This window comes from Fusarium proliferatum (assembly GCF_900067095.1).
Source record: "Fusarium proliferatum ET1 genome assembly, contig: FPRO_scaffold005, whole genome shotgun sequence".
NCBI classification, from domain to species: domain Eukaryota; kingdom Fungi; phylum Ascomycota; class Sordariomycetes; order Hypocreales; family Nectriaceae; genus Fusarium; species Fusarium proliferatum.
Genome location: NW_022194794.1, coordinates 1,273,805 through 1,293,510, shown reverse-complemented (window position 1 = coordinate 1,293,510; position 19,706 = coordinate 1,273,805). Strand labels below are relative to the sequence as shown.

Genomic DNA, 19,706 nt, shown 5'->3' with positions numbered 1-19,706 from the left:
GACGCGGGAACACAAGGTCTGGGTTCAGAGTCTCTTTGTGCGGGAACCTGTAAAAGAAAAGAAAAACGAAGAGAGTCCTTGATAATTCCTGGGTAAGGTTGCAGATTCTTAGAGGATATTGCGTGTTGTAGTGAGATTGTCTTATGAGGTGCGTTTTCGACCAGCTCTTAGAGTCTTGGGTCTATTCTAAAGCGGAGCGGGACTTGGTTTCGCTAACTTGTGAAGTAATAAAGGTAAATCTTTGAGAGATTTCCTTGACAAGAGATGCTCGTTTGAGTAGTAGCCAGATTACGCTGACGATGTTAATATAACAAGAACCGTAGTGGCGAACACAGGCAGTAGTAGGTAGGTACTAGGTTTTGGTGATGATGCTGGTGCTGGTGCAAGTAGACTAATGGGCGAGAAACAGATAATGACAGACTCAGTGTCAGTGTCGGACCCTGGATGCCTCCTATAAGGCAGACAGAGGGTGCACAGAGACAACGACTAGGTAGGTAGGTAGGTACCTAATTCGGATTGAAGCCACCAAATACATTGATCGGCTTTGCCCAATATTCAAGTACCGCCTCAGCCCGTTTGTAAACTGCTGCACATAATATTGGATAGTAAGGTAGATGGCGCGGGAGTGGCCGAGAAAGCGACGCACAAGATGCAATGCGATCCAGCACCTTTCATCTCATTATCCCCTGATGAGATGAGATGAGGTGGGATGCGATGTAATGAGATTGTGCATGCGCAGTGCAAGTACATGTGCGTGTGTTGCGTGGTACAGCTTAAGCCGATTCCTGGATCTGGAAATCCTCCTATCCATGTTTGCGAGTGAGGCGCTGATCTGATATGATTGAGAGTATGACTACCACCAATCTTGGATGGCAAACCAAGCTGACAACCCAAAGGCTTGTTGGATTGAGCAATTGCGTCGAGAGGCCTCTAAATGTCTCACTTGGAGAGCTCCAATTTGTCCATAGTCCCTGTTTCTTTAATGACTGTGACCCTGCCATGATGCACCACTGCAGCACTCACTCCTCGGACAAAAAATAGGTGCATCAGGACGGGTCTAAAGAGAACTCGAAGGACCAATCCCGCTAGAACCTGGAGGCGCCTGACTCGGAGTAGGGGGCTTATCGAAGGGAAGGGTGACTCTGTAGACGGTAGACACATATTCCATGTCCCGTGCTCACAGGCTCAGCCCATCGATACACACCAACATGGATTTGGCGATATTCCATTGGCTTCTCGCGTATGCGGCTGGTGCCGTATTTGTCCTTGTTCCATCCATGCCCATGATGGATGTGTGGCCACCAACCAGCGATGAGTTCAGCCTGGTAGTCCCAGTATCCTGTGCAAGGCAAAGTCAACGAACTATTAATCAAGAGCTGCCAAGCTATTTACCGTCAGGGTTGGGCAAGGGGCAGTTGGTGCAACTCTCTGGAACCCTGAAGGGATGGGCTGAGGTCTATTGGCCAGTTGGCGGCGGGTCCGTGGTTTCAGGCCATTATCCTCAAGAGTTTTGTTGTCTCTTCGTTGCCGTTGAAGAAAAGAATGACTGGTCATTGATTTGGTGGTCGACTCGTCGTATTTCGCCAGCGTAGCACTGGCCAACTGTTCGTCAAAGGCTCGAGGCCGGTCGGTACGTAGAGTCTCAGCATCAGCAATTGGATCTGATATAGGTCCAAAGACTACAACACTTCAACTTTCGATTGACAGTTCATCATTGCATAAAAAAGAGAGCAGGCAGGGCATTCATCAACCGCTTTAGACAAGAGAGAGCATCTCCCTTTTATAATTAGGCCCAGCCATAGCGTTGATCTTCTAGACAGGCATTAATGCACAATGAGCTGGCAACGTCTGACTGGGCCCTGTTCGAAATAGCTAACAAAAAGAGCCATGATTGTTGTTCAGCCTATAATACCAAGACATCAACTGAATCATAGGAAGCAGAACTCATGGAAAACAACAATTAAACAACTCATGAAACTCAGTCATCTCGTCAATTGGCGTTGATAACGCCTGGATACCTGAGTATAGGTGATATCACGGACTACTCCATCTGCGCTGATGGAAAAGCCCACCGGACGGTTCCGACGAGCAGATCTAAGATCGGAGGCTCCACGATATAATATCTTCTCATTCTCTCGAATCTTTAGTTCTAATTTATCAGTATGATACTCCAATTCAATCATGCAACGCCTTGTCTCGAGTCCCATGCACGTGATACAATCTCTTGCAACAGGAGCCCGCCGACAATTTCGTCATCGCTCGTCCTTGATTAACCTGAAAGCTTCAATGTCCACAGTATCAAGAGCTCGTGTAGTCGTGCTTTACCAAAGTCTCGACCCTCCCGTTATTGATGGAATCCAGAAACCAAAGAAGCCCGGAGGTTCGAAGATTTGTCCTTTCTTTGTCAAATTCACTGTGTTTGCTTAACTGTGTTCATAGGTTACATGGACTCCGGCGCCGATATCGCCTACAACTTGAGCCTATCACCGAACGTCGATATTATCTGCCCTCACAATGATCCCAAACCAAGTCAACAAGCTGGATGGTCGTTTCCCGATACCGAGGATGGCATTCTAGAGGCTATCAAGAAGGGCGCGAGCCATATATGGGCCAACACAATCCTCTTCTCGTCGCATCCTCTTCAGGTATCAGCTCGTCTCGCTGAGCATCAAGACCATATTAAAGTTGTGGGGCAAGGCCCGTTGATTGTTGAACGATACGACGACAAAGAATTTGTTAACAATCTACTGCGGAAACTTGGCGGGTTTACTATGCCACGAGCATGGACCCTAAACGAGAGCCAAGACACTCAAGGGATTCTCGAGAAGCTCAACCTCCCTTTCCCGATTGTCGCAAAGCCTATACGTGGCCGTGGCAGCCATGGCGTTCGTGTCTGTCGCAGCTTGAATGACCTCATTGAACATGCACAGGCCTTATTCAAACAGTCACCCTCTATCATGGTGGAAGAATATCTTGCCGGCGAAGAGGCGACTGTTACGGTTATGCCACCTATCTCTAGGGGAGGTGGATACTGGGCATTGCCTGTTGTGACGCGTTTCAACCACATCGATGGCGTCGCTCCCTACAATGGCGCCGTCGCAGTCACAGCAAACTCAAGGGCGATAACCGCCGCGGAGGGGAGCCAGGCAGCATACAAACAGGTGGCAGAGGAATGCGAAAGGGTGGCACAAGAGTTGGCGGTGACAGCGCCGATTCGAATTGATGTCCGCAGATTCAAGGACTCGGCCGACTCCAAGTTTGCCTTATTTGACGTGAACATGAAACCGGTTTGTCCTGTCCTTCCCGAAGCGCTCAAAGTGTGGCTAATAAAGACGTTTGTTTGCAGAACATGACGGGTCCCGGTCGGCCTGGGCGCGAGGATCAAGCAAGTCTCACCTTGTTGGCTGCAGAGGCCCTGGGCTGGGACTACCAGGAGCTGCTGAGGCGCATTCTGGATACATCGTCCACGTTGAGGACGCTCAGAGACCTGAAGCCTCGAGAATCGGTGTGAATTGATGCGAAATGATAGTAGTATGTTAAAGGTTGTTTTGGCGGTGGCTTACTTCTGAGCTGCACGCAACTGGAGGAATAGCGATTATGGCGCGCGTAGTTGCCTCGGTCGGGCCTTTTCCACTGCGTCGGGCACTCGGGGCCATAAAATTCCGACAAAAGATGCTGCTTGCTATTTGCTTTGCCTTGGGGTTTGTCCTGGGTCGGAATGAGTTGTTCTCGACTCGAATTGGCTTTGTCCCTCCCGTTGTCTTTTGTAATCGTCGATGCACGGTCTCAATGTGCCCTGGCTTCTTTGTCTCGCCCCGTCGCTTTTTCCCGTGACCGCTTAACGTTAACCCCGGATTTGGCCTGCATAGGTAACTACATCAAGTAACCACTCTCGGGCCTCTCTTCTCGCCTTGCCTCGCCTCTAACTTTCTGCTTCGTTCCCCGTAAGGTCCCTAGGTTGCCTTGCAGTAGATGCGCCTGGGATATAGTCTACCCGCTCCACCAACTCCGCGTTCACTCTCCACCCTTTTTGCTGTCTTGGGACGAGTCATTCTTCGCGTTCGCATTGACCTCTCGACACGTCCTGCTCCTTCGCGACAGCCCAGTACCTTCGATAGATCCTGAGACCACGCTCCAAACCCTGGCCTTTGTGCTATTGCTCCTGATGTACTAATGGAGGATGACGAGTATACGACCAGCAAAATGGAGGAAATCAAGCTTGAGGAGGGCACAAACGGCGCGCAGGTGAAGCAGGAGGAGAGGACTCCAATGTCTGTCACAAATGGCGGCCAGGAAGAATCCCGGTCGCCGAGCGCTTCTCATGATGGCGTCAAGTCGCGCAGTGGAAGCGCAGACACACCGAGCTCAAACAGGCCCTCAAAGCTCTCTCGAAAGGCTTCTCAAAAGCTGGCAGCCAGCCGCGAACCCGTTCTTTTCGACCACCTCCCCGACATGACCGCCGAATCTTGTAATTTCTTTCAGCTCATTCCCGATTGCCTATACGGCTCAAAGCACCTTGGATCTACAGATAACGACGCCTTGGACTGCGAGTGTCGGGAAGAATGGCGTACGTTGCCCACGGAGCCCTGGTGGTGCATTGCTAACTTTTCTCTACAGACAATGGCGAAAATATTGCATGTGGCGAGGACTCGGACTGCATCAATCGAGCGACAAAAATGGAATGTAGCGCTGAGGCTGGAAATTGTGCAGGGGGCTGCCAGAATCAGCGGTTCCAGCGCAAGCAGTACGCCAACGTTTCTGTCATCAAGACAGAAAAGAAGGGATTCGGCCTCCGCGCCGACTCTGATCTACAAGCCAATGACTTCGTCTTTGAGTACATCGGCGAAGTCATCAACGAGCCTACCTTTCGCCGCCGAATGATCCAGTACGACGAAGAAGGTATCAAGCATTTTTACTTCATGTCGCTAAACAAGAGCGAGTTTGTGGACGCAACAAAAAAGGGCAACTATGGTCGCTTCTGCAATCACTCTTGCAACCCCAACTGCTATGTTGATAAGTGGGTGGTTGGCGACAAACTCCGAATGGGCATTTTTGCCTCGCGCAAGATCCAATCCGGAGAAGAGCTGGTGTTTAACTACAATGTTGACCGATATGGTGCCGACCCCCAACCCTGCTACTGCGGGGAAGCCAATTGCGTGGGATTCATTGGAGGCAAAACACAGACTGAGCGAGCAACCAAATTGCCTGTCGCGACTGTCGAGGCTCTAGGTATCGATGGAGGTGACGGCTGGGATACTTCCGTGGCAAAGAAGCCTCGGAAGAAGAAGCCAGACGAGGACGATGAGGAATATGTGAACAGTATACCTTCGCGCAGTCTCAACGAAGACGACGCGCGAAAGGTCATGGCTGCTCTTATGCAATGCAAAGAGAAATGGATTGCGGTGAAATTACTGGACCGTATCCTGCGGTGCGACGAGGAGCGCGTCATCCACTGTGTTATGCGTATGCACGCTTACCAAATTCTCAAAACAACACTCAACACCTTTATCGAGGACCACAACGTTGTCCTTCAGGTTTTGGACATCCTCGACAAGTTCCCACGCTTGACAAGGAACAAGATCCAGGACTCCAAGATCGAGGCCGCCATCGAAGGTTTGACACGATCCGAGCACGAAGACGTGGCTTCAAAGTCAAAATACCTTCTCGACGAGTGGCGTAAGTTGGAGGTGGCGTACCGAATCAGACGACGCAAGTTCGATCCCAACGCACCAGCTGCAAACTCATTTGAGGAGCGACGCGGTGCAGGTCGAGACGAGGAGGCAGCGCAATCTTCAAAGACAGCGTCGCCACAGACCATTGACGCGCCGAAAGGCCCTCGAAACAGCATGCCGCAAAGGAACGTCGCGTTTTTCCAGAACGGCGGACGTCCTCGCAGGCCCCCATTCACTGGTGGGCTTCCTCAGGGATGGTCCACCGCCAAGGATGCTGCAGGAAACACTTATTTCTATAACAAACAAGGCACCACAACATGGCAACGACCTACTCAGCCTGTAGCGGAACCTGCTGTCAAGGCACCTTCCAAAGCCATGAAGGAGCAATTGGCGATCCAAAGTATCATCAACCAGGTCACTGAGAGGGGAACACCTAAACATACTTCAGTTTCGACCCCCAAGACGGCCGATACGCCACCCAAGGAGATAAAGGAGGAGAAATGGCGATCTCTTCCAGTCGAAAAACAAATGAAGATATACGAAAATACGGTTTGTTGCATTCGAATTCTGTCAAGGACTTTACTAACAGACTGCTAGGTGTTTCCCCACATCAAACATGTCCTCGACAAATTCCATCACAAACTTCCTAAGGAGGAGCTGAAGCGCTTTGGTAAAGAGATAGCTAAGAAGCTTGTCTCGTCCGACTATAAGAACAACCGGGTCGGCGACCCCAATGCACCCCTAAGTGAAAAGCAAGCGAGGAAAATGAAGCAGTACGTCAAGGACTTCTTGGACCGTGCTGTTAAGAAATTCGGTGATCAGCAGAAACCAAGGCCGGGCGAAAACACAGACACCCAGATGAAAGGTGACCAAGGCCCCAGTGCTGCAGGAAGCAGTACTGGCTCCGTCGCTGGTGGGCTTGAGGGTACATCTTTAGTCAATGTTAATGGGACCCCAGCTGATGGGCTTGACGCTGCCACGGCATCTGATAATGAGGGCAGTGGTTCTCTGGGAAGCCCTGAACGTAAGAGGAAGAGGGAGTCGGAAGTAGAGGGTCCGCTTTCGATATCTCCATCTGAAGGGCCAAACATGAAGAGGTTGAGAGAGGATGAGTTGGATGCGCCCAGCCCTCCTCCGCCGCCGCCCCCTCCTCCGCAATCAGCCATGGAAGGTGTTGTTAATGCTGAACAGCAGGCTCTTCGTGAGCAGGAGGAGGCATTAGTGAGGGAGAACGAGGAGGCACAAAGGCTTGAAGACGAGGCCAACCATACGAAGGATCTGGAAGACGCCACTAGAGGCGTTGGAAAAGATTTACTGGATACTTCCCACGAGCTGTCTCGCCTGAATCACGAGGCTAGAGGGATTGGGTCACAGAAGACGTCAGCTTAAAGCACTAGCAAAAGGGTTGCAGAACAGGATCTGCTGAGCCCCCGGCACCGCAGTCTACGGATAGGAGCACTAATGGAGCTTGGTTGGGACATAATCATACTTGCATTTCGGGAGTTAAAGGGCCAATACCAGGCGCACTGTACCATCACTATATAAACGGCGAACAGCCTGTATATTTTGGACCCTGTGTTCAATGGGCAATCCGGGGGTGGCAGCGTTGGCCGCATATTCTATTGGGCTTGCTACTCGAACAATCCGAGCGGCAGAGGCATTTCTTGGCGTTGGGGGTTGTCTTGATCCCTGATATTAATATCATACCGTTCTGGTGTTTCTGAGAGTCGTGCTTCATCATGGATCGAGTATTGGCGTTCAGGCACAAGTAATCCATCCATTTGGTCGTCTGGCACAGGAACATCTGCTTGGGAAATAAACACGGAAAGCTTGGAGTCGAGATACCCTTGGCAATATGCCGATTAAAATGAAGTCCCACGTCTTCGGAACTCAATTCTGTTTCTCGGCATTTCTAAATTTGCTGTCCTATAACACCAGACTCCATTTATGCTGTTTCTATTCGTGTTGCAGCATCTCAATCCTCATCGTCAGATGAATCATCGCCCTTCCGCCTCTTCTTTCCGACCACCGGAACGATATCTTCTTTCCTTTTAAACACAAAGCTCCTCGATGCCCTCTCCTCACCCCTCCATCCACTTTCGCTCACTTCACCCTTGGAGTTCCTCACGACGCCCAGCGTTCGTGCATGTTTATACCCGGGGTATGCGCGAGCCTGGAAGCGAAAACTGCGCTCGACTTGCAGACCAGCATGACGGGCAAGATCTCGGACATTCCAGAGGGTGTATGGCTCACCCTCGAATAGTGTGATGACAATTGCAGCGTCAGTGGCAAGCGCCGGGATGGCGCGCTCGAAGAAGGAAACGAGAAGGGATTGGTTATGGCGAACTTGGCGATTCACGTCAGTGGACTTTCCGCCAACGTGAGGAAAATTGAATATGATGCGGTCGAAGCGGGCGCGTATGAGAGAATTAGGAAGCTTAGTAGCGTCGATGTTGTAGAGGAGCTTGTTGTTGGGGGTGAGTTTTCGCTTAGGTCTTGGTGGTGCGTTGGGATCGTCTGAGTCGTAGTAGTCGTCTTCTTCGCTGTCGCTTTCGCCATTGGTGTCCTCACCTTCGTTGTGGGAACCTTGGCTAGTCTCGCCTGCTTTTGATTCTTTGGCAGGTGTGTCTTTGTCTTCTTTATCGGCCTCGTTGGTCTTGGCAGCATCACCGCGGATCACGGCGAAGTTATCCTCGACGTGGGGGTACTTGGACAGTAATTCCTCAGCATCCTTCTCCAGAACCGTAGCAGTAACATTGGCACAGCCATGATGCTGAATGATCGACGCTGCGAAACTCAAGTCACCTTCGCCCACAAGCAGTATGCGGTGGTGAGGCTCAAAGGGTATCGTTGGCTCATCATCACTCTGATGCTGTTGCTTGCCTTTGCCCTTCTTCTCGGGGCCATTGGGCGGTTTCTTCTGGTCGGATTTATTCTGCTGGGGGAGTCTCTTTGGACGCGCATTGGGCGCATTCTGATGCGACAGCTTCCGTTTCTTGCCCATGTTGATTTCGGAGGTTGAGGCTCTATCGCGACGTCACGTCACGGTTGAATGCACGTGGTTGAAGCCGATCTACCTTATTAACCCGAAGCAACTTACTTTTTTTCTTCTTTGTCTTGCGGGTACGTACAGATCTGTATGTGGGGTGATATGATTGGTTGACACTGAAGCGGCACCGTTTGTTTAGTTCCCGGGAGCTTCCATGGGTTGGGCTGACTCCAGTGTAAGGCGAGCCTGTAAAATGCGGGGCTCAATGTGAGTTTATTGTGAGTGTCTAGGGTGGGTGACGATAAGACGATGAGAATGAGTTTGTGAATGAAAGTATTAACACGGCATAGGAATACGCGGTATATATTGATCCTAGGGGGGAATTCTCTTATGTTATTCTCTATGAGTTCTGAGTGTCTAACGGGCTCTTCGTTCAAGTATTGCACTTTTCGAACTTAACAATGGTTATTCGGCATTTTGTATTTTAAAGACCCAGCCCTATAGACACCAAACAGCTAGATAGTTCAAAATGGATTGCAACCAATGTAAAAATATAATCATTTACAGAATTAAACATACTTAATCAGGTATAAGACTCACACATTGATCGTGGCGTCTTAGGTGAGCTGCAGTCGGAGACCAATAACACCAAGCTGACAGTGCCACAAGTGACGAACAGGGAATTAATAGTGACAAGCAGTTGCGTCACTTCAAGACAATAGAAATCGTACATAAATAACGTACAACAGTATACACAGTAACAATAGCAATACCGTGGGTTATCCGAAACTCCGAAGACTGTGTCACAACTGGTGGCGTATGCTAATGCCCATGCCCTGTCTACCGTCGACAAGAATTGTGAGCCACCACAGCAAAGTGACAGGATGAACAGCTGTTACAAACGTACGGACGGAGAGTGGTGGGTGCAGCAGTTTTCCTTGTATCAAGTGCAACTCTTGCTATTGTTCCCGCGCTTCCGAAAAGATTTACTAACCCGAGCTCGTGCGAGTGAAAGAATGATAGGCCAGGGGGGTCCAAAACATTGAACATCAGCCGATTATCTCCATGACCAGGCTGGGCCGTGAACATCCATGATATACTGATCATCCACTGTTGTATTGTTGTATGCTTCTTGCGTCGCACTGAATAGAACATGTCTTTGGCTAACCCGCGTGACAAAAGTCTTGGTGAATCTCCGCCTGCATTGTACCTAGATTAGGCTACCTACCTAAGTATGCAATGCGGGTATTGAGGTGCTTATTCACAATGGAAACAAACCCAAATCTGCGGTACCTCAGAGGCAAGCCTCACTCATATCGAGAGAATCCGGAGTGCTCCTTGCAGAATGCCAAAGCACTGACAGGGGTCACGGAGCCGCGGTGAACGGAAAATCAAGGGTACCGGGCCAATCATTTGACTCGATTGCGTCCTGGAAGTGCCCGAAACGGCTTAGAGTGAAATCGATGGGCGTGGCTGGTGGATTTCCGATGATCAGGGGTGTATAATTGCTGAGGGCATTTAGCAGACTCTACAGCGGCCTGCAGCGCACTTACAGTGGCAGACAGATTTACCCCCGCTTTTATTGGCTCGTTTGGCGCATTGGATTCACCCGTTTGGGTCATGCTGCTGGGGGACCGGTATTATTGGGAAAAAAAGGGACTCGAAGTGCTTCTCCGTCTCATTCATTACATTAGAACCTCCTTCATATTCACGACTTCAACCACTCAGCACGCCAGCTGATCACTGCTACTCATCATTACCTACGTGATACCGGGCTGGCCAATCTCACGGATCAGTCAATTTTTGCTTCAGCGGCTGTATTGCTGGTGCAGTTGCGTGGCAGTTGCGGTCACTGCCAGCAGGCAAAAACTTCTGATCTATACGTACCTCACACCTCCAGACCCGGTCTCTCAGATTCAGATTCAGATTCCTCCACTGTCACTTCACTTTACTTTCATCCTACGCCCTCAATCGTCTTCCTTCTCCTCCAACACAGCGCGCCTTGTTTTTCATAACCTTTCCCCTTCAACGCACGCGGCTACTTGCCTCTCTTTGTTATCCGCGTTTCTGCTACGAACAAGCTCTTTCATCGCGCCAAAAGTCACGTACGGCCTCTGCGCTCTCTCTCTCTCTCTCTCTCTCTCTCTCATTACCTTGCTCAAGGACTACCCAGGTACTTCACTCCCCCTGTCACTGGCGCGTGGCACATTCTCACACCTTTAACCTCCAGAAAAAGCTGGTAGCCGGCCCGCTACGTTGCTTCACTTTACCTTGCTCTGCTCTGCTTTACTTTGCTCTAGCTCACCTCACATCATCTAACCAACACCACCATTTACCTTTTCTCCTCACCTCTAACTACATGATCCATTGTACCCATCATGCCTGAGAACGATTCTCCCGCAAGGGAACCTTCCACTCGTGGTCGCGGCCGCGGTGGAAGAGGTCGTGGTGGACGAGGTAGAGGTGGTGGCAGAGGTGGCTCTACAGCCGCTCTATCCAAGGCGGCTACTGCAAAGGCTGGCCGTGGTGGCTCACGACGAGGCCGAGCAAAGAACTTTGCCGATTCGCGCGTACAGGCTGCTTATGAGCGTCAACGGCATCTCAAAGCAAATTACCAAGCTGTTGCTCACGCGCTGAAGCCCGCCCTGCAAGAGCTGGCTGAACGCACCATTGACGATGCTCTTCAAAATCCAGACAAGTATAAACTTGTTCAGGAATTCATACCTGCCATGGAGGAGCTCCAAGCAAACCTCGATGCCAAACTCGCCGAGCACAAGCGTCGTCTGGACAGAGACCTCCAGCTCGCCCAGCATTTGCATGAAGCCGACAATTACGTCGCTGAACAAGAATTCCAGGTATGTCGCTCTCCTCTGACGTGACCCAGTCCCGTACCCGATATTACTATGAGGCTCTTGGCAATTTACTCACACAACCACCCCACAGAATGGTCTCGATGAGATTGAAGAACAGTTCTACGAATCACAAGAGAACCGTGCTCGAATTCTTAATTCCTTGTATGACAAGAACCTTCCCGTAGATGTAAGTCAGAGTTTTCCTTCATACTTTCCTGCCTCTACTCTACCTTTTTTTCACCACTTGTCTTTCCCCAACCTTAATTGATTATCCACCCGTTACGGTAATTGGGGGCGCAACAGCTGACACGCACAACACAGATTGCCGATGATCAGTACGAGTACAAGGTTATCAGCGACGAGCATTATGACGAAGAATTTGGAATCTACGAGTGCTACCAAGATGGCCATCTCGTCCCTTATCCTTCTCGTGTCCAAGGCACTTCCATGTGGCGAAAGGGACGCGAGAACGAAGCGGCTGCCACAGCTGCAGTTACAACCGCCACCACCGCTTCTTCAAAGGGCCGTGGCCGTGGCCGTGGTGTCAACAAACGCAGAGCCCAAGACCAACCAGACGGTCAACCTACTCCCAAGAAGAACACCAGAAGCAACGCTGATGATGGCGCATCTGTTGCTGCTCCCGCTCCTGCCAAGGGTCTTCTCGCTTCTGCTGCTGAAGCCGAGGCGACGCCTGAGGGCACGCCAGCTGAATCGGAATCAGCACCAGGGACTCCAGAGCCTCCCGCTCTTGTCAATGGCATCACTCCCGCAGCCGCTGCTCGGGCTCAAAGTAAATTGCCTGCTCGTGAAAGAAGCCCCCCATTGCCAAAGAATATGGGCGATGAAGACCAGTGGGGCTACCGCGTATATAACCAGAAGCCATCTATGCGAGAAAAGGGCATTAATAGTCGCCTTTACTGCCCTAAAACCTTTGAGTTCAATGACTGGGAAATAGGCTTCAGGGACTCAACGAATGATTCCAGCAAGGGTCATACGCACGCAAAGCGTGGCAAGTACCTCAACACTCCTAACAGCAACGGCCTTCACGTCGATCATTGGTGCAATGGCTACGACTTTTCAACAACAGTTCCCGAAGATTTTGATCAAGACACGGTCAAGCGCTTCGGTGTGCACCCTAAGTATGGTGTTATCATGAAAGATGCACCCGTTCCCGAGGTAGAGAAGACTCCACATGTCATGCCAGGGAAACCTGTTGTCTATATTGCCAACCCTTCGGGTCGGATTGCTCATGCTTCACGTTCATTCCTCAAGACTACCAACCACCGTCGCTCGGATGATAACCCGTACCGCGCCAAGATTGGTGCTTCGATGAGACGATTTTGCAAACTCGAAGAAGTCGACCCTGAAGAGATCTCTATATCCGAATATGTTCGTTCTGATGAGGTTTTGCGAAGCAGATCTCTAGGCACTGCCGCCAAGGAGCTTGAAGCTAGACCTGTTGTCAGTCGAGTCGCTTCTGAGTCGCAAGACCCAGAAAGTGAGGAACAAGAGCCCGAAAGAGAGGACGCTGAAGCCCCTCAACCCGATACCGGATTCACTAACCTCGCCGTCCTTGCATATGCTGGTGCTTTTCTTGAGACTGAAGAATCGAACAAGGCTCCCAAGCCTGCGCCTAAGCCAGCTCGCTACGACGCTATTCGTGATGTCTTCACTGACTCAAAGCCTGCTCCTGCTCCTGCGCCCGACACCAGTTCCAGCGTTGGCCTCGATGCTTTGGCTACCTTGAGCAATGTTGTAAGCACTTCCAACGAATCCCCTGCTATCCGAGAGACCGAAGCAGTCTACGACACTGCCCCAGCAACCGAACTTGCCATGAGCTATGAGCCGGCATCTGTCCCCGAAGCACCTCCCATGCTTGAGCCATATGGTACTCAGGAACAATCATCCTACCGTGATGCCGTGCCGAACGGTATGGGACCTGGCCCCGTTCCTTCTCATGGAATGCTTGAACATGACCCCCGAAGCTCCGTCTCCCAGACTAACGAGCTCCCGCCTGTCACCCCAAGCCAGGCCCCGATTGATCCTCGATACAATCCCAGCCCTGTCGAGGTTCCCCAAGGGTACATGCACCAGCCCCGCGCGCACATGTCAATGCAACCAAGCGGCCCAGTGCATGGTCATCCTGGTGAACCCATGGCCTATCCACCTATCCAGGAACACAATGTTTCACAGCACCCGCCAGTGCGACATCCGGATTACGCTCCCCCCCACCCTTCTCAGGGCCCTCCAGTTCAAGATCAGGGGGCATACCTATCACATAGCAGCTACCCGAACACAGACCCCCGTGATGCTCAGATGGCTGCCGGCCGTCCTATCGACCCCGGGTACTCTCCGCGCCGTATGAGTATCTATGGTGCCCCCGAGCCCAGCTACTCTCGTGCATACTGGTCGCAACCTCCTCCCCCGGGACCACCACCTGCCGGGCCTTCAAATGCTCCTCCGGGACCTCCGGGACCAGGCCCATTATCGTCTCACTATTCATCCCCAGCTCCTCCCTCCGCGCGGATCCCGTTTTCTCACAATGGCAGCGCCGAACCTCTACCCCCTCTGCGACCTTCGCGAGGACGTAACCAGTCTCTTCAGGATGAGGCACTGCTGGAACCTAGCTTACGATCATCCGGTTCTTACTACCCGCCCGGTCCTCCTCGCTCTTATCACCGAGGGTACCCTGGCCCTGAGCCACATGGGCAACCACCACTTCAGCCGATTGCGACTGATCGAATTCTGCCAAACCCGCAGACTGCTGGGCAAGGTTATATGACCTCGCCTCACCAAGGCTATGCTCATCAAGTACTATCTCCAACGTATGCGAACCCCCCTCCTATGCCCCCTCACATGGCTCAAAGCCCCCAAGACAATCCTCAGGGTCTTCCCAATTCGATCCATGGTCATCGATCCACCCCTTCAGGGTCGTCTGACGCTGGGAACAAGTATCGAAAGCTTCAACCCGCCCCCGTTCCCGCGCACCGAGCGTGGCCGAATAAGCCCGAACTGAAGACCATTCCATACGACCACAAGGAGACTGGGTCTGCCGCGGCTCTGCCCAGCTCTGGGCCGACCCAGATTAGAGGATGGAGCGTAAACCAAACGCGCAAGCGAAGTGGCAAAGAGCGGGGTGAGCCTGGCCAAGATAGAGAAGACTCGCGATAGAATGGTGACGACTCTTCATCCAAGGCAGATGAGCAAGCTAAGCCTGCGCGGCCCTACAAATCCGTCCGATTCGTCGAGCCTGCTATTGGCGTGCCACCTACGGCACAGAAGCTGAACAAACGCAAGCATTCTGACACGCAACCAGACGATGATGTTGTCGCAGTTGAGCCTTCAGCTAAGAAATCTAAGAAGAGTGACAATGTTGCCGTGGTGATTGAGGAGGATGAAAATTCGCTCAAGCGACGACTGCGCCCTAGGAAGCCCAAGACCACTGAGGCTGAACCCATTGCAACCAAAGCTGCACCGGCGAAGAAGCCGAGAGTCGCTCAATCGCGTAAGAGCAAGACTGTCGAGGCCACTAAGACCAAGGAGACTGCGGCGAAGACGAAGATCAAGATCGTCCGTTCCAGCATTTCCAACAAGACGAGTGACCAAGGTGTGGAGTCTACGACGTCAAAGGGCAATCTCTCATCCGCCAAAGAACCTCGAGTTAAGGGCGAATCTTCCGATGATGTTCAAATCATTAAGAGTCAGCGAAAAGTCATTACTATTGACAGCACTGACGAGAGTTCATAGTAGAACTCTGCACCTCGAGAAGCACGGTCATACTCAGCGACAGCTGATAATGTCCACCCGCTGTTTCTTTCATATTACTACCGCAGCTCAGCTGCTACGATACCCAATACTTATACCCCAAAAGTCGGTCTTATCATATACTGATTTAATGGTTTTCGATGAGGGCATAGTCCCTATTTTATTCGCATCGGCGGCGTTAGGCAAGCATGCCCCCGGAATAGAGAGGCAGATAATATGCATTGCGTTCTTTTGACTTTACATGCGACATTGTTTTCGACATTTGGCTTCCTGCTTTGCTACATGAAACGAGTGCGAATTGGACGCGAATCACAAATGGCTTTTGCTTGCAGTCCCTTTGAATGCAATAAAAGGGGCCGATACCCGTCTCTCAAGGAGAAGAACGAGGTGACGACAAGGCAATCATGGTTTTCTTTTTGGCAGGGTACAGGAATACAAAAGTATCAGGGCAACGCGATCATGTCCCATTATATATTAGCTAGGTCTGCTTACCTATGTTGGTAGAGCACAATAGAGTCAATAAGCTGAAAGCACTGCGATAATCGAGTGACCGTTGTGATTGCAATTGTGACATGTGAAGTCCGGAATTCTAGCTGGGATGTTTGGCTTGGAGAAACAACCGAATATTCATTATTGCATCATATCTTTCCAGCCCCCCCTGCGTGTCATGCGTGAGTTGTCTTAATTAGTATACAGAGTTATCGTCTATCCCCAAACCCTCTGCCCCCTAGTTGGAGTCTTCTATTGACTTTCGAGATCGGACCTAAATTACAACATAGTATGGGCAAAATGCTTAGCCCCCTTCAGTGTCCCGTCCAATTTTCAAATCACTGTGATAAGTCCTTCTAGATGCATCTTGGTGATATAGCTAGTCTACTCCTTCGATTCTGAGGCACCGGGGTTTGCCGGTGTCTCCTGAGTGGGCTGTTCAGCTGTCACCTGAGCCGTGTGTCCTTGGACAGGCTGCTGAGGCACCTGCGCTGCGGCATTGAAATGCTGTGCAGGATCGGCTAGGGAGCCGTCGGGCATAGGAATAAGATTGCCATTCTGAGGGAGGCCAGTAGGAATCATGATGGGGTTATTATGGTGAGGCAGAGCGCCCATGGCAGTTGGGTCAAGACCCAAAGGCAGAGCATCCATGCCACCCAGAATCATAGGCGCACCGCCATTGGGGACAGTATGGTCGGTGAGTTGCGATGCCCCGAGTGAGCCTTCTGGGTGCAGAGGGTACATAAGTGCCTCCATGGTTGTGCCGTCAAAGACAATCATGTTCTGGATAGGCTGTTGGGTTTGTCCGAGGACGTTGATGACGTCCTGGGCAAGTTGACCACCGAGGATGGCGGCAACAGGAGAGATTTCGCTGACGAGGTTCTGAAGAAAGCTGCGCAGAAACTCGGGGCGGAGAGTTTCACTGGGCAGGCCGAGAGCCTTGTGCTTCTGAGTGGCGATCTGCGTGAACAGCTTAAGGTCATCGCGATTGCTGGGGACTCGGCCGTTCTGGATCTGCATGAACTCCCAAAGAGCGCGGAGACAAGAAAGGGCGGGAGTGACACTTTTGAGTCGTCGCTTGGATTGGGTGTACTCGGTAGGAAGAACAGCAAGGTCACTGGCGAGGAACCATGTAGAGTAGAGCTCGCGCTTGGTGACAGACTCAATTGTTTTGGGACCCTCCTTTCGAGTCTGGACATCAACGATAGTGCGAGTACGAGACTCTGGGCCGATGGAAGTGGGCATGTTTCCCAGGTCACGCTGGATTACATAGTCGTGTTCGATGAGATCGCTGAAGATAAAACCATAGAGGCCATGACAACCGGCAGCGTAGAAAGCCTTGCAGTTCAGGCGCGTGGCAGTGTTGATGATGTTGAAAGACTCAGGGTCAAGGTCAGTGGCGATGACAATATCGTAGGCAGCAAAGTAGCTTGGTCCCTTGGTCTTGACACCTTCTGTATCGACGTGAACACGAACACGGGGGTTGAGCTTCTGCAGAGCGGTGCTGGCGACTTGAGCGCGGTTCTGTCCGATGACATCTTCACCATCAGGGATGAAGAATTGGGCGCCTCGGTCTGCTTCGGTAACGGTAGCACTGTCTAGGAGAGTGAGAGAGCCAACACCGGCAAGGACAAGATTCTTTGCGATTTCATTGGCGAGGGCCTTGATGGTGATGAGAAGGATGTTTGCGCTTTGGATCTTTGCCTGCGCGGCCATGCCCCAGAGGCGGATCTGACGGTCATACAAAGCGACCTCATCTGGCGTATGTTAGAAATGATATGCTGAGATACGATTTGCGCGAGCAGAACTTACCAGCGCTGACAGTGGCAGGGGGAGCGACGGGAAGGCTGAAGCCATTCTGGCCATTTGGCAAGGCCAGCCCAGGTTGCATCATGAATGAAGGATCAGCCAGGGGCATCTGCATGGCCATCATAGAGGGATCAGCCATGAGTGAGGGATCGGCCAGCATGCTCAGCGCCTGAGGGTTCATTGGGTTGAGGAGATTCTCTGGTAGTTGGGGAATGCCATTGCCGTTGACGTTGATATCAGCGCTGGCATCGATATGAGGAATGACCTCTTGCGCTGAAGCATTCGGGAGTTGTTGTGCTTGGGGCTCAGCTTGAGGCTGGCCTTGATCCTGGTTCGAGTTGTCCATCGCAGATAGATTTGGGGTGAAGTCGGAGGATGTAGTGAACGAGATGTAGCCAAGCGAACAAAGTGCCAAGATTGTGGTTAATCGCAGCGCAAGGCTGAAAGGCCGAGGAGTGATATCGCAAAGGGCTTGTTATGGATGAGACGAGGCCAAGACGCGTGATAGAAAAGGCCCAGCCTGCTGGGTGAGATTCAGCTTCTCTCGGTCAACAAAAGCACTTTTCATCTACGGCGCGAGAATCCACCTGAGAGAGGACCACGGGTAGGTAGGTGTGTCCTGTCCTGTCCTGTCTCGTCTTGTTTGCTTGATTGATGGCTAAAAAGAGGCTGAAGATGCCTATCACAACTTGAGTGGTCGAATGTTGGCTTTGGCTTTCACGCAAGGAGTTCTAACCCTGGAAGTTGTTTAGGTAGTGAGTGAGCTGGACTAGATAGCTCTGCAATGATTGGCTGTATGAAATTGTTAGTGAGATCGACATGGGTAAGGTCGGGTGCCTTATGTTCTGTACTGTAGGTACCTACCGCGCTGGGGAACCTACCTTAGGTAGTACCTTAGGTACTATTTCAAGGCTGCTGCTTTGAGGCGATGCATGACCTAAGAATCAGGTAACGTCAAGATTTTAGAGATTCCTGAATATACAGTGAAGAACACAGAGTATGCCTCTGTAAGTACCAGGTAGGTATGCTGCAGGTGAAAGAAACTCAAGTCATCTACTGCATCTTAGATAAATAACTGGAGTTTGCTCAAATTTCAATGCAGGTCGTGGCTATTTGTTGAATCGAAACCACATCATTTCGTCCCGACAGGCGGGAACTCGATCGCAGGCACAAAGGGTCCCTGAGTATCACGTGCAAGAGTACTAATCGCCTCCAACCAACAAAGACTTCCTTACCAGGCTTACTTACAGCAACTAACTATACGGTTTTGGATATATCATGACCTTCCTTATAGAGAGAACGAGGCTAACTGGGTCAAGAAGTTGGTGTTGCAGGGACATGACTTGCGTTCAGTCTACTTGATGCAAGCATATCACGTACAGGCTGCAGGGGGATGATACGAGGTATCTAAGAAGTATCTCCTCTTCTATGTCCTCCCAGACTGAAAGGAAGATGACCGTCGCTAAAAAAGAACTTTGTAGTGTTCATAGGTAAGTAACTTCTTAGGTGCATGCTTCACGCATTCGGTTCAACGAACAACCAAGAATGCACAACGTATGTGATTGACAGGTCACCATTTGCTTTGGGCCGTTTGCCATTTGCCCTGGTAGTTGAATGAATACAGCATGATACTCGCACAATGTTACACATAATTGGTACGAGTTCAGCCATGCTGCAACACCAGACCAGGGGTTCTATAGTGGTTTCTCACTGCCTATAACCTGACTACAGTGCACATAAGAACCTGGACTTTGCTCAAGTTGAGCTTCTGGACGAACGGATACAGTGCTGGGACTCAACATTGTGGCATATCCCTTGATGTGGCTTTTTACCGCCTTTATTATCCCCCATACCTTACCATCCATCATGCATGGCTCAAAAGGTCAGTCGGCCCAGCCCAGCCCAGTCCAGCCCTGGCTCTGTCACTTCTTTACAACTGTCACCTCTCACAACTTACAACAGATCTGTTCGCTTTCTCCTAAGGCCTTCCGTATCTAGCTCAATATTTGCTGCAATATCTCACCGCTACCGCCAAGTTAAGCTATCGACGAATATCCATCTTTCCTGGCGTCTGCTACCACGCCGTCTCTCCGCTCGCCCCCGCCAACGAACGGCGACTTTTACTCAGTC

The 19,706-nt window shown here is 51.1% G+C and overlaps 5 protein-coding genes across 5 annotated transcripts; 3 read left to right on the top strand and 2 right to left on the bottom strand.

The window, feature by feature from the left end:
* Nucleotides 1-2,286: 2,286 nt before the first annotated feature.
* FPRO_10695 (uncharacterized protein) lies at nt 2,287-3,511 on the top strand (the record flags this gene model as incomplete). Its single annotated transcript, XM_031231686.1, has 3 exons — nt 2,287-2,380; nt 2,440-3,287; nt 3,347-3,511. The coding sequence occupies 3 exons, from the start codon at nt 2,287-2,289 to the stop codon at nt 3,509-3,511; spliced, it is 1,107 nt and encodes a 368-aa protein (XP_031081698.1).
* A 692-nt stretch (nt 3,512-4,203) lies between these two features.
* On the top strand, nt 4,204-7,061 carry FPRO_10694 (uncharacterized protein; the record flags this gene model as incomplete). Its single annotated transcript, XM_031231685.1, has 3 exons — nt 4,204-4,567; nt 4,618-6,221; nt 6,270-7,061. 3 exons carry the CDS (start codon nt 4,204-4,206, stop codon nt 7,059-7,061), a joined length of 2,760 nt encoding a protein of 919 aa, XP_031081697.1.
* Nucleotides 7,062-7,647: 586 nt separating this feature from the next.
* On the bottom strand, nt 7,648-8,676 carry FPRO_10693 (uncharacterized protein; the record flags this gene model as incomplete). The annotated part of the gene is made up of 1 exon (XM_031231684.1): nt 7,648-8,676. One exon carries the CDS (start codon nt 8,674-8,676, stop codon nt 7,648-7,650), a length of 1,029 nt encoding a protein of 342 aa, XP_031081696.1.
* Nucleotides 8,677-11,039: 2,363 nt separating this feature from the next.
* Nucleotides 11,040-15,260, top strand: FPRO_10692 (uncharacterized protein; the record flags this gene model as incomplete). Its single annotated transcript, XM_031231682.1, has 4 exons — nt 11,040-11,516; nt 11,605-11,700; nt 11,835-14,649; nt 14,713-15,260. The coding sequence occupies 4 exons, from the start codon at nt 11,040-11,042 to the stop codon at nt 15,258-15,260; spliced, it is 3,936 nt and encodes a 1,311-aa protein (XP_031081695.1).
* Nucleotides 15,261-16,151: 891 nt separating this feature from the next.
* On the bottom strand, nt 16,152-17,922 carry FPRO_10691 (putative AOS1-forms together with Uba2p a heterodimeric activating enzyme for Smt3p; the record flags this gene model as incomplete). The annotated part of the gene is made up of 2 exons (XM_031231681.1): nt 16,152-17,524; nt 17,580-17,922. 2 exons carry the CDS (start codon nt 17,920-17,922, stop codon nt 16,152-16,154), a joined length of 1,716 nt encoding a protein of 571 aa, XP_031081694.1.
* Between the last annotated feature and the right edge of the window lie 1,784 nt (nt 17,923-19,706).